At 44.9% G+C, this 13,621-nt stretch overlaps 2 protein-coding genes across 4 annotated transcripts in view; both read right to left on the bottom strand.

The window, feature by feature from the left end:
• LOC144277153 (interferon alpha-inducible protein 27-like protein 2A) overlaps nucleotides 1-243 on the bottom strand; it is a 33,573-nt gene extending 33,330 nt beyond the window's left edge. The window contains exon 1 of one of the 2 annotated variants that reach the window (XM_077837748.1): nucleotides 137-243. The gene's annotated coding sequence lies outside the window, so the exon portion shown is untranslated. The remainder of the gene's footprint in view (nucleotides 1-136) is intronic. The other variant, XM_077837747.1, reaches the window with a different exon arrangement.
• A 2,529-nt stretch (nucleotides 244-2,772) lies between these two features.
• Nucleotides 2,773-13,621, bottom strand: part of KIAA0319L (KIAA0319 like) — a 50,712-nt gene continuing 39,863 nt past the window's right edge. For both annotated transcript variants that reach the window (XM_077837821.1, XM_077837823.1), the window contains 8 exons: nucleotides 12,580-12,731; nucleotides 12,212-12,350; nucleotides 11,129-11,288; nucleotides 9,399-9,541; nucleotides 8,420-8,542; nucleotides 7,548-7,638; nucleotides 7,024-7,115; nucleotides 2,773-4,650 (listed from right to left, as the gene is read on the bottom strand). In XM_077837821.1, coding sequence (XP_077693947.1) covers nucleotides 4,463-4,650; nucleotides 7,024-7,115; nucleotides 7,548-7,638; nucleotides 8,420-8,542; nucleotides 9,399-9,541; nucleotides 11,129-11,288; nucleotides 12,212-12,350; nucleotides 12,580-12,731 — 1,088 coding nt within the window. In that variant the 3' untranslated portion in view covers nucleotides 2,773-4,462. The remainder of the gene's footprint in view (nucleotides 4,651-7,023; nucleotides 7,116-7,547; nucleotides 7,639-8,419; nucleotides 8,543-9,398; nucleotides 9,542-11,128; nucleotides 11,289-12,211; nucleotides 12,351-12,579; nucleotides 12,732-13,621) is intronic.

The following is a 13,621-nucleotide window of genomic DNA, read 5'->3' as shown; positions in this document are numbered from 1 at the left end:
CGTTAATACACCCTAGAATAATATTCACTTTTTTTTTTTTGCAGCTGCATCACACTGACAACTCTCACTCCGTTTATGATCCATTATAAACCCCCAGCTCCCTGCCAGCAGTTCTACCACTTAGACAGTTATTCACCATTTTGTAGCTGTGCATTTGATTTTTCCTTCCTAAGTGAAGTAGCTCGCATTTGTCTTGATTGAATTTCCTCTTCAGTCCTAGCCTGAAAAGCAAGAAGTCAGGCCAAGAGCAGTTAGTGGGGTTGTCTCTCAAGGTAATCGCCATGAAACAGACGGAAAGTGAGCACAGGAGGTGGAAGTTGAAGAGATCATTTGCAGCAGCTCTGTCAAGCTCATGACCAGACAATATCTATTGGCATTAAAGCAAGGGCACCCAGTCAAAGCATCTTTGGTGGGTCTGAAAACCCATGAGGTTTTATATTGCGGACTCTGGGCCATCCCTCAGAGAGCCGTGTCTAGGCAAGATCTACAAGATCCAGCCCAGGATGCTCCAGCTAGTCTCGAGCAGCCTCCGAGTTCTAGGTAAAGCATGTTTCAGCCATCTACAAATTTAGAATATTGCACTCCAGCTCCTGACAAGTTGAAAATACAACACTCAGCTAGGCAGGAGAGTGGCCGCACCATTGTTATTAGTTAATGGTACCAAAGTGGCTTGCAGACGTCGAGGATAGGGAAAAGGGAACAAAAGGATATTTGATGGACTGTAGACAGCATATTTTTCAAGTGGAAGAGCCTCACATTTGGGATGCTTGCTTTAGACACCCCATCAAAGTCTATTTAGACAGAAACAGGAGCCGGAAGTAAGATAAGCAGCAACAAAACAACTTCCCTTTTATTTGAAAGAAATGTGGTTTTAAAAAAACCATTTTCCGGTCTTGATCCAAGTAACGCTGCAATCAAACAAACAGCATGACATTAAATTAAAGTTCAGACAGGTTGGGCCGCCCCAGTGTACAGAACTAGTGAAAAATTAAGAACAAACTATTTAAAACTGGATCTCAACATTGCAAGAGATTCTGGCTTCTGATTCAAACATCTTTACTAAACACAAGTGTGTGTCTGAAGTACATTTACACTGAAGAGTGAGGAAAACAAAATCAAATTGGGCTGATGGTTCATCTAACAGATGTCTCAGCTTTTAACTTCCACACATGGGTAACTTGTAGCCATAGAGTCTCTAATTGTGACATTATAACGCATAGCCATGCAGAAAAATTCTTATTGCAAGGTCAAACTAGGATCAGGGTACTTAGGTAACAAATGAGCAATGATATTAATAATACCCTGGGGAGGAGGAAAGGGAGTTACAGGATTTTAAACTAATGCTTTCATTGTACACACTCCTACATCAGAGGATCTTCTCTAACATGGGCTGTTGTCTTTTTCCAAGCAATCTGCCCACACTGTCTTCCACCCTAACGGAGATTTTTACACCAAGGCACCTAATGCTTCCACCTTCTGTTTGTCAGGGTTTTTCACTGACCTCTTGTCCCTTGATTAAGATTAGATTTTCCTAGATTCTGAATTCATTTACGAAAAGCTTCTCACATTTATCAGTGCATAGGGAGGGCATGTGTATATACATACTTCTTAGTAACCTCTGTCAGGGTGAAACAATTTAGAGGCACAAAGGGTTAATATTTGAAGTGTAGAACAGGGTTTTTTTGGGGGTGGCTGAGGGGGTGTTTCATGCAGAGGGGGAATGTTGCACAATAAAAGAATACTAATGGCAAGCAGGAAATCTAACTTTCGGGACTTGTGATCTGCAGTCATAAGCCTGCATTTTCAGATGACAAATGACTAAGGACAGGAAGCTCTCCTACCAAAACTGGTTAGCAAGGAGTCTGTAGCAGGCCTGTCGCCTTCTGCAAAATGCAAGTCGTCTCCATGCCAGGCAGGAAACAACTATTCTATCGACATCGCTGCTGTCAGCCAACGAAAGCACTTCATTGTAAGTGGTCAGGCCCCACGTTGAAATGGGAGGAAGGAAAAAAAAACCTCTGCTAAACAAAGGTGCCATCGAGTAATAGCTGGACAGGTTTTAATGCTTCCCCCTTCCGTAACAGGAAGGCAGAGGGCCAGTGTAAAGGCACGCCACGCATCTCCGGTGAGGGGTACTGATCGCTGCAGCAAAAGAATCCCTGGAAGCTTCGCTGCTGTAAACAGGCTGAGAATTCCCTGCAGGGAGGACCTCCCCAGAAGGAAAGGGGAGTGACAGGCTTTAAGTATGTGCCTAAGGGAGGAGAGGATTAAAGGGATATTTACCATCAGTTTAAAGGAGTTTCATGGATGACACCCTGCCCACAGGTTTCAGTGCTACTCACAAACAACAGTACATTTCAGACAGAAGTGTGATTTTTAACTTGACTGCGTCCCTTTAAATGGACAATTCTGGTGTTCCCTTCACCCTACGTAGTGGGGGAAAGGCAGGAGTGGATGTGGGATTATGGCAACGCGTTGGGGGTCCCATCACCTAGGGGGAGAACAGCCAGGCTGAGTCCACCACACGAGTATGGAGAGATGAACAGGAGCACACGCATGCGGGATGGTAGAAGTGCAGCCTGCACTACAGAGCACTTTCAAGTGAGGTCAAGAACTACAGCTGGCTTAAGCCATTTGGGCAAAATGCCCATGTCTTATTAGCTAAGTAGAAATAAACACAGAATCCAACACTTGTGCCTAAGGAAGACATCTGATTGCACGGAAACATTAAATTAGCAGCAGCCATGACAACATTCAACGGGGGACACTCCCTCAAATTAAATAGTGTCTTTAATCTTCATCTGGTTCAACACAAGTCAGTAGTGCAGTACTATAAATACAATTTAGGAGTTTAAAGCCTTTTGTCTTTCAGTATCCAAAGAAGAAAGCCAGTGACACAAGTTACCAGTTTAATTAAACACAAAGAAAGGCCAAGAACTAAGTACTCATCCCAGCAGGGCATAGGCATCTGACAACCCAATGAAAAGGGCAAACGCTTGCCAAGGATGGAGGTTTGGCTCAAGAAAGCAGCATGTTGAGACAGAAATGGCATTGGGGAGGGAGTGCCCCACACAATCATTCAACTCCACGTTGTCCTCAACCAAATGGGGCATGTACTTCAGAACCAAGCTCCCCAGCGAGGACACACTCCATACCTCTAGAGCCACCTGCAGGTATTCGGGCAAAGAGGATTTGAATGGTCCCAGTTTCAGTCACTTAATGATTGTGTGCATGCCAGCCACCAGTCAAAACAATTCGATGCTAAGAGCATACCCAGGGCTCAATGCTACTCAATTACAGCACAAAAAAAAGGCTACCGAAGTGCCAGCTGGAAGGGAATGTCCAGCCATCGGGGAGTGAAGGTATCCACCCATGTTTGTCTTTGACGTGTGTAAGTGTTTGAAGAAAGGACAGCATCATGGCTTCTGACAGTATGGAGGGCAGTATTGATATTCAACAGTGTTAGTGAGCATACGCTGAAGTGTTTCAGGATCTACACAGTGTGCCATGGATCTGAATAAACATTGCAGGGCTTTGGAATTAAGCTATTAGTCGCAGATGCCAGAAAGACAGGCACTCTCCTTCCCATTAGCAAACGATCCCCTGGTCTGGTCCAAACCAGGAAGGGCTGGCTGAAGGAATGGGGGCGCCCCATTCAGCTGGCTACCACAGACTCTGGAGCTGGGCCGTTCACCCCAGCTAAGCTTTCGGCATCAGATTAGGTGCCATTTCATCTCCATTCCCAGTGACAAGACTAACAATTTAAAACAATTACAACCTCCTCATAGCCGTGAACGGAGGCAGCCCATTCTGAGTGAGCGCGGTATTTTGAATGCCCCCCCCACCCCATGTGGTCAGCTGGTGTGAAAGGACAAGGTTAATTTTTTAGAAAATGGTGCTTAATTAGTGGAGGGGTTGGGGTAGAGAAAAAAAGCTGTTTCTGCAGCTGAAGTACATGTGAGCTAGGTTTGTTTTTCTTTTTTAAAAAGGTCAGTCAGTCAGTGTGCCATTACCGTGGGAGGCTGCGGTGGTCTGACGGGAGCCCAAAGCCTGGCTCTTACAAGCCCGACCCTGACCCTCCTTCAGAGGGAAGAAACCTCCAGTGGGGAGTAGATTGAAGGTCCGTGGGAACTTTTCCTCCATTGCAGTATGAGGTGGGTGCATCTGTGCTTTCACAGCTGTGGTAAGTGGTTCTGTCCTGTTACATTCCAGATGCCAGGTAGTCTGTATTTCACAGTTTCCTTTTCCCTCCCTTTGATTTCCCTTGAAGTCAGGATTCAAGTACAACCAGTTCCCATCGAACGAAAAGAAACCCACAAAAACAAAGGTAGTTTCCGTGAAATAAGTTAGCAGCTTTGTCCTAACACGATCCAGCTGGTCTCCAAGGGCCCCCCCGTGACAGGGGAATGGAGTTGCCCCCCGTTTTGCTCTGTCCCCTAGCTAAAGGTGACCTAGGGCTTGGCTATAAGATCTCTTCTCTCTGGTTCTTCGGTTTGGGCAGCACCTGTCCATTGCGCAGGGAGCCATTCTGACTCCGGAGTAGTTTCCCTTTCTCTCGGTCCGGCCACGTGAAGATGGCTTCGTCGCTGTCCAGTTCAGATTCAGAGTGCATCAGGCTGGTGTTAAGGACCTGAGCTTTCTGTCTGCTGCCTTTAAAAGAAGCCAAAGAGAATCCCACATTAGAAACACTTTCAACGTTCTCAGTAACATACACTAGAGCGAACAGGAGAAGGGATCGCAGGCTCACTCAGTGCTGCTATTAGGTGCACATCATCCGTTGAGAACTCAGCTGAGTCTCATGGAGCTATCCCCCAACTCCCTCCAAGAGCCACCAAGCTCGCAGGACAACAAACCACCCCTGAATTTGTTTCAGGCATCGTGACATGATCAGGGTCACACATTCATGTTGAGATGCTCCAGGACACAACCTGTAGAGAAACCGGTGAGGTTGTCAGGGTGGATGAGAGGTGTTTGGGGCTTTCACACCTCACTGCCCTTGGGAGAGGGCACTGCCTAGATATAGTTCTATTGGGATTAGAGGCTGTAGTAAAGAGTAGACAGGGGTGTGACAGAATATCACTGCATACTCTTACTATTTGCCCTTCTCTAGCATCACTGCTTCTCCTCCGGCCTGCAAGGGAAGGAAGGTAAATTAACGGGCTGAATTAAGATTAAATTCACAAGGGCGGAGGAGAGACATGTATACTGATGCTGTCAACAGAGGAAATATTTAAATTTCAGCTTTTACTTTATGGTGAAATGCAACATTTGCTCTGAAAGCGGGAACATTCTCATGTGTAATTGGGCAAAGAGACACTCTGCTTAGCAGACAACATCTGAAGCATCAAGGAGGGAATTTAGTTACCAGTGAAAAGTGAGAGTTTGAGGTACATTTGCCACAGGGTGATGGTGACACAATAAGCCCTTTGTTTGGTGGTCAGGCTCTTTGGTGCTAGTTGCCAGATGGTTAGACTTAACTGGAGTGGGCATGTTGTGGGAGGGGGAAGCATCCCCTTTCTTCAATGGCATTTGAACTTGAGCAATCAGGATGCATTGCTCCCAAAGGAATTATCTGATCAGCACAGTTATGGCAATGCCCTCCACTGCTGTCATTAGGTACTGTTCACTTTGCTGGAATGCCATTAAGTAGGATAATACTAGGATGAGCAATTATTTTCAGCTAGCGAACAAAGATTAAGGACTACTTTCCATGAACTGTTAACACAACCTCTCCCTTTCATACAAACAGTAGGGGAAGAGTCTCATTAGTAAGAATTATTTTAAGAGCTGAAATATCTCTCACTCTCTGGAGGGTGTGTGTAACTTCTACACATGCTTCGCAACTTCTTCCTCCTACCCTCAGCAGCAATGATTTGGTGCAGGTGTTCTACAGATACAAACATACCATTTCTAGATCACCTGCACAAGAAATGCAGCCATCTCTGGGGTGGAGGGTGACAACCAGCACGATGCACCAGGTGAGAGGTGGGGAGGGAAATACTGGCCCAGGACAGAGGGACACACCCTGTCCTGGTGGAAAAGGCTAATGGATTCTGTATTTACACAGAGCATGCACAACCTGGGTTTTTAAAAGGTCTTGTTCTCAAGGGGGACATCAGCTTTCCTAGCCAGCATGGCACGCTTTCAAACTTGTGATCCCAAGGAATCTAGATGTTTCAGAAATCTTTGCTTAGGTTCCTGCCCCCACACCCACTCCAGGTCATACTCACACTACAGTTATGAGAACTTCTCAGCACAAAGCCCCATTGCCTAGTTGTCCTGTGACAAGTGACAGGGCAGTGACAAGAGAGAATAATTAACTTTGACATAGACTCTTGGGATATTTTTATATGGACATTTTAGGCTGGAGGATTTGGGGGGAAGAGAGAAAATCACAGAGCATGTTGACAGAAGAACAGACCAGGCCGTGCAGGAGCATGGTCCCCAGTGCCTTTTGAGAAGTCAAACTCTACTTCTTGCTGTTCATTGGCCAGTCCAAACCCACTATGCCGCTCCATTTCTCAGCTGCAACACGGATATGTCAGGGTCTCAGCTCTGGGATCCAGCCAAGACATTTAATGAGGGCAATGAGTTTTTATCCTGCTAGAGATGAGTAAACATTCAAATAAGGCCCAAGAATTGAGCCCCAAACTTTACAGAAATAGCTTTTGGTTATATTTTTGCGCATCTCTCTCACTGCTTGGATCCAGCTGGGTTCAGAACTGGAAGTACCACAATACAAGGAGTGGCTGTTCATGTATTTTTTGTAATGGGACAGAACCTGGAAATACCAGGACAGAGACTAGTTCTTAGGCAGTTTCCAACCTCTCTTCTAGACCAAAGAGGTTTCGATGCTTTGACTAAGTGACCAGTCTTTAGATCTGAAGCAACAGCCCAGACCTTCTTAGCATCGTCATCATCACTCAATACCATGCTAGTTTCACACTGTGATTTTACATCGGCAGGAGAGGGATTTTCTGTGTCAGCATTCTGCAACCGTTAAGCTCTTCTGTCATGTTTTACCTGCTTTGAGGTTTGGTTTTAACTCCAGACTCTCTTGATCCGTGGCATCCAAAATCTTGTATTTGCTCTTCCTTTTGGGTTTTCCTTTCCGCCTGGAGGGGGAGGGGAGAAGGGAAAAAGTTAGGCTGAAGTTCATATTTAGACAAACCCTGACAGGAAAAGATCTAAGCGTAAGAGCTGCGTAACTCGTTTCCAGTTTTATCCATAGGAGAGGACACTATATTAAAAACATTACTTTGGTCGCACAATTTTATGCTAATCAACATCTTGCATCCAAACTGAACCTGGAGTTCTAGGCCCTTTGTGTTTCACCTGTACCCCTCTGCCCTACTCTCTCCTCATTACACCATTGTTCACACCCCATTCTTTCTGAATTGGCAACGAATGACACACTTTTAGATATGGGAATAACAGAGGCCTATGTAAGATGACCTGCTTAGACTATCGTTTGGATGACCTGTCTCAAGAGGCAGCTACACGTATTGAAGCATTAGAGATGAGGATTTAAAGGCTCAGGTTATTACCTCTTACAACAGCAGACCACAGTCCAGGATAAGATTCCAAAGGCAACCACAATGACAAAGGACGCAATGATCACATACAGCACGCTCCATTCTGTGACCAAAAAAACCCCAAGAGATACACAATTTAGCATCTCACACAGTTCGTGGCTGGGACTTTAGGTGACCCTCCGGTAGAAGGTCAATCATAACAATCACTTAATAGCATTCACGAGACCAGCATTCTATTGCCAGCTCCACCACTAACTTCTCTAGGGAGCCTACACATTTCAGACCTGATTTTTGAGGCCCTCTCTTTGCTCGGGTCTCTGTTGTCCATGCCACTTGCAAGACACTTTTCACACTATGTATTAACTTATTAAAAAGTTAGTCCTCCATGACAGGGGAGCAACAGTCTGGTTTAACAGTGAATTCCGCTTCTTTGTAGCATAATCGCACAAAAGGTTAGCATTAGACTTTCTTTAATGGAAGCAGAAGCATGGGCAGCGAGTCCACTTTGCTGTGTGAGCCAGGGAAAGGACCGGGGTGCTAGCCGTATGCTGAAAAGGGACTCAACTCTTTTTTTTATCAGAGTTTATCATCTGAGGGCTCTGGAGATCAGTTTCCCTACCAAATATTCACTGACCAGGATAGGGACGCTGCTCCTGCTCCCATTAAAATCAATGAGAGTTTTGCCATTAACCACATTGGGCCCCAAATCCGGGTAACTGGATGTTAGGAAAAACCCAGCTGAATTAACTTTGGCAGACAACGGCTCTTCAGCACGGCAATGAGCTTCATGCACCATCTGTTCAACTAGGCAGCATTCAGCTCCTTCCACGCAGCCCTCTTCAAGAAGGGAAATCACTCTCCCCCGCACCCCAGATTGCACTTACCGCAGTTACTCTCGCCCTCCCCCATCTGCACTTTGATGAAGTTCTCCATCCAGAACGGGTCGCAGATGCAGCGCTTGGTGAAGGAGTCACAGCGCCCATGCTCAGAGCAATTCAGCTGGCATGCTGTGGACAGGAATGGCTGAGAGTGAGGTTAAGCTGAGACTTAAGCAACAGATACCACATGATTTAGAACTGGTACAGTATGAAAGAAAAAAAAACCAGCAAATATAATAAAGTTCCTGAGCTGCCCAATCCCACAGGGATCAAACTTGAATCCACTCACCCAATAAGTATCTTTCTCCTTTTCTCGACGGCCTGTGAAACCAACCTGATTTCTCATTTCTTGGTTTTCGTTTCTTAAGAAAACGGAGCTAAATTTCTCTCTAGATCAGAGAGCTAGAGCTGCAAACAGATCAGCTGTGTCTGAGCTGCTCCAGACCCACTGAGAAAGTTAAGGATAATTAACCTTCTCCCTAGGTGGCTTTAGCGGAGATGGATGCCTAGTGCGTCTTTTTCAAGCACGTTAAGCAGACAGCAAAGCTGACCTGTGGTGGGCAGTGCTCTCCCATAAACAGGACAAAAGGGAAGGGGCAGGTTCCTAGCATAGCTTACCTGTAGTAGGAATGGGGATGCATTTGTGATGATCACCCTCTTGATCAACACTGGGGATTGAACCTGGCAGCTCCAGATCTAAAAGCACCAGTGCCTACAAACTTCAGCTAAAAAGCCAGGCTCTCAAGCTGAGAACTGTAATAGGCTCTGTGGAGCAGACACGGGGGGGGGGGGGGAATGGAGGTTGGACATAACATTCACTGCCCAGTGGGTTACACTTTGATTTCCTATTGGTGCTAGACCTAGGATATTTTCTTGGGGGGGGGTGATAGAGGGGCTAACAGCCTGTGCAGGCCCCCTGGTCCCGCAAGCATCCGAAGAGGGAGAAGAACAGATGTTAGCTCCTTCCACCATTATTCCTACTTACTGACTGTATTAATTTCTAGTGCTCGGAAGATGAGGAAGTCCGACTGCTGTTTCCGGAGTTCACTTTTGAGTGTCCACGCTACATGGTGCCCTTTGAAGATCTGATGGGGCGGTTGGTTCTGCACAAAGAACACCATCTTTGTGCTGCAAATCAGACATGAGAAAATGTTACCAAGAGAATCTGGCCAGAATTACATGTCAACTGGTCATCACTACATTCCAGAAAGAGAGAATAAACAGACATTCCTCTGTGTCACAGAACACAAAGCAAGATCATGCATATCTTGCTCTGGGGAAACTCTCATTTTATCTCAAACTGAATATGGTCGATAGCCATGGAGGCAAACATAGGACCTCACAAAGCCATGTTCTGAGTCATCTGGTATAAAAGAACTGCACCTTTTTAGAGTACTTTGCACACTGTCCGTTTACTTAATTAATGATTTACTTGTAACAGCCAAATATAAATTGATTAGAAGAAACTCCTTACTCCCCGGCTCAGAGGAAGAATGGTGGCAACCAGGTTCAAGGCAGAGATGGAAAAAATACTGTTAGAACTAAAAGCATTAGCTTATCCATTTCTTGGCTCATTTAATATTTGTTTAAGTTTGCCAGGGACAATGAATTGCTCTGCTTTTACAGTTGCCACAGGTAAGCGTGGGTGTGCAGGAATTAACAGAAGGCTGGAAGTCAAAAAAGTGCAAAGTCTAATCCTATATCTGACTTGTGGTGTGACCTTGAGTGTTTAACTCTGTCTTAGTCTCCTCTGAGCCTTGAGAGATGTTTGTAAAGATTAAACATTTGTACAGAACACTGACCATGACAAAGCTTTGTAAACCGCGAAGTGTAACCAAGTGGATCTATAGTTTAGATTCTACTGGTGCTCAGCTTAATGCACTGTCTCATGTTCTTTGAATCACTAATTTAAGAGTGAAAGCTTGTGTCTCTCACCAAAGGAAGTTTGTCCAATAAAGGTATTACCTCACCTACCTTCTCCCTCTAATTTAAAAAAAGAGGAGTCATGTCACACACATCCAGGTTAGTTTGAAAACTTGTTGAAATAACCTACTTCTGTTACCACACCCCTTTTTATTCGGTCATCTTTACACATACTTCTAGTAATGACACTGGAATACTGTTATTAGGAATTATTTGGTAGTTCTGGCTTTGATAACAGTATAAAATATTCATTGTAGCCCTCTCTAAAACAATCACCTTCCCCGTGTCTTAGTGCACAGAAGCATCATCTCTATGCTCCAAGGATGGAGTGCTGAAGTCAAGCTGGTATTTTAAGGCCAAGGCAGGTTAGTCAGGTTACACAAGCTGCCAATAAGCTTCAGAGAATTCACCCAGTTAGCGATGTATTGAGCCCAACAGCTTGTGTTTGACCAAAGCATCTCTTTAGAATGTATCTTAGAAATTCTTCCTAACCTTCAAACACATCAAGCTACTTTCCAATCTGCACCTTGTAACAGACTCCCCCATCAATCTGTAGAATGAAGGACCAAACACAGCAGCAAGCAGGAATTGGCTTTTGGAAAGTAACTGGTAATCTCCAGAGCTGCACGAACACTGATACTTATCCGACCACTCACATTCACAAATTCTAGTCAACCAAGAACATACACTTTGAGCAGCATTTCAGCATGCCATCATCATCCATTCTGATTCCCACTGGAGTGTGAATCTTGCTTTAGTACCCCCTCGTGCAGCCCGCTCCATCGCTCCTACCTCTGCTCTGTGTACGGCTGGATCTTTTGTACGGTAATGTCCGAGTCCAGGACCCCCAGCAGAACGCCTATCTGACGGATTAACATACCCTTCTGCCTTTCCGTCAGCTGGCTGACATTAACATCCAGTATCATCTCCACAAGATTGTTTTTCCTTGGATCTAGGGAGAACACAGAACAAGATCATGCAGATCCTTAAGGGCTTCCAAATGACAGTGTGGGTGAAAAATCTTAATTTTTAGTAGCTTCCTCAAATACTTTTATTTGGGACACAAAGTGCAGCATCTAATAGCGAGAGGATAATAGAGATGACATGATCTCTATACATAATGGCAAGCAGTAAGACTCTGCAGTGGGGCTCTCCACATGGAGAATGGACCAACACCTTTAAAGACTATAGGAAAACATAATGGTTCCCCCCCCAACAATTTATGACACCTGTACTTTCCCTAGCTGAGTCAAGAGCTCATGTACTAAAACATCAGAAAATCCCATATTCAGAAGGATGAGCATAGAAGACCAGTTAATTTTCCCTCAGATGTCCACTACATTACAGAATGCAATTGAATACAACTCCTCAACGCAGGATAGATGGATGGTTGGATAGATAAGAAAAAAAAAAAGCTGGCTATAGGAGTTTATTTTTAAAAAAGACAACACAGGTCATTCAACTGGGTATATGGCAGTAGCAATTATCTACTTCCCGAAAATTACACTTATTTTACAGATTGACAGACTAGAGACTAAGCTGAAATAGCTTGTCTAGAGTCTAATGTTCATCAGGTAAATGTTCCACATCATTTAATCAGCTCCCTCTAATTTCATGTTCTGACTTTTCCTGCTCTTGATGGATTTTGGAGCATTCCAGATTCAGACACACAACTTTCCTGCAATCGATTCTGTCATATGAGAGCATGCATCAGGGTACAAAGTCCCTAAACACAATCTACAAAGAGAATCCTTCACTTTTACTAAGATCCTGGGTATTGCAACCAGCTTTTGCCATTGCCAGGAAAGGTGCATTCATGGCAGGATACTCCAGTTTAGAAAAAATCTCCAAGGTGCAAAGAGCAAGAGGACTCACCAGCTTTGACTTCCACAGTGGTCCTATCTGCATCACTCTCTCCTTTGGCATCTGTCACTTTCAGATGGAACGTGTATGTCCCTTCCACCAGGTTGGAGAGGAAAAGCACAGGGTGATGGTCTGAATTATTTAACACCTCCTGGGAATTTAAGCAAAACTAATATTAAGAAACAAACAAGGCCCTGCAGATTTGACCCCTATACAACATACTGAGCTGCATCACTCCACACAGCAATCAGTGTGCAGGAACCAATGTCGTACTCTTCTAGGAGCTATCTGCCAAAAAGTCTAGCTAAACCTCACTACATCTTTCATACTCGTGCAATGCTGCATATTCCCACTACAGAGACCATGTCTGCAGGACTCACCCCAGCCGCAGGACTCCCCTCGTCCCGGGTCCACAGGTAGCTGACAATTCCCTTATCATCCCAGGATTTGGATCCATCCAGGGCTGCTGTGTTTGTAGGCAGGGTGATGACAACATTCCCAGCAATCTTTGCAACTGGTGGCTTGTTCATCTCTAAACAAGTAGATGAAAAACTGTTACAAGAATTTGTAAGAGCTTAAGTATAGCACTGGGGGCTGTGCTGTAGTCTAGGCATCCATAACTTGCAGGGTCTGGTTGGACCCAGGCTTAAATGGGGGTTAACCCAGATACTGCAGGATTCAGTGCAGTTTGTTCTTCCTTCAGTCACATCTGAACCTGTACCCCAGTATGGTGCTGGGAGGGAGCACTGTGCTACTCAGATGACACACAGGAGTTCCTGAGTATGCTCATATTAAAGATCCCATGGCAATTTTTGTAAGAATAAGTGGTAACTGCAAGGTCCTGGCCAAATTCTGAACCAGATGCAACAACGGACCCTCGCTAGAATGCGCATTTATATAGCGCGAATTTGCATATAACGCGGTCGCGGTCATGGATCCCAAATTTAATTACTTTAATTGCAATTCATTTTAACATGGTCCCCCCCGTTAACACAGTACTGTGCATGGATCCCAAATCCCGCGTTCTAGCGAGGGTCCAGTGTATGTCTTGCGGAAGTGAATTCCGTTAAATAGCAGCAAGAGAAACTGATATTGATTTACAAGAACAGGAATTACCAAACTGGATCAGACCCATGGTCCACTTAGCACAGTATCCTGTCTCTGACTGGTGCCAGCACGAGGTGCTTACGAGGAAGGTGCTGGAAACCCCCCAGTAGGCAGGTGACAATCTGCCCCACAAAGGTCTCATCCTAACAAGTACAGACTGGCTTAAGACCAAGCATGAGACTTCATTACCCTTCCAAACCTTTCATTATAGTATTAACTATTATAACGGGATATTCTTGCTATCTGTATAAAATCCCTCTTTGACTCTTACTAAGTTTTTGGCCTCAATGACATCCCATGACAACGAATTCCAGT

The sequence above is a fragment of the Eretmochelys imbricata genome, chromosome 19 (assembly GCF_965152235.1).
Source record: "Eretmochelys imbricata isolate rEreImb1 chromosome 19, rEreImb1.hap1, whole genome shotgun sequence".
Taxonomy (NCBI): Eukaryota; Metazoa; Chordata; order Testudines; family Cheloniidae; genus Eretmochelys; species Eretmochelys imbricata.
This window is presented reverse-complemented; position numbering and strand designations above follow the sequence as displayed.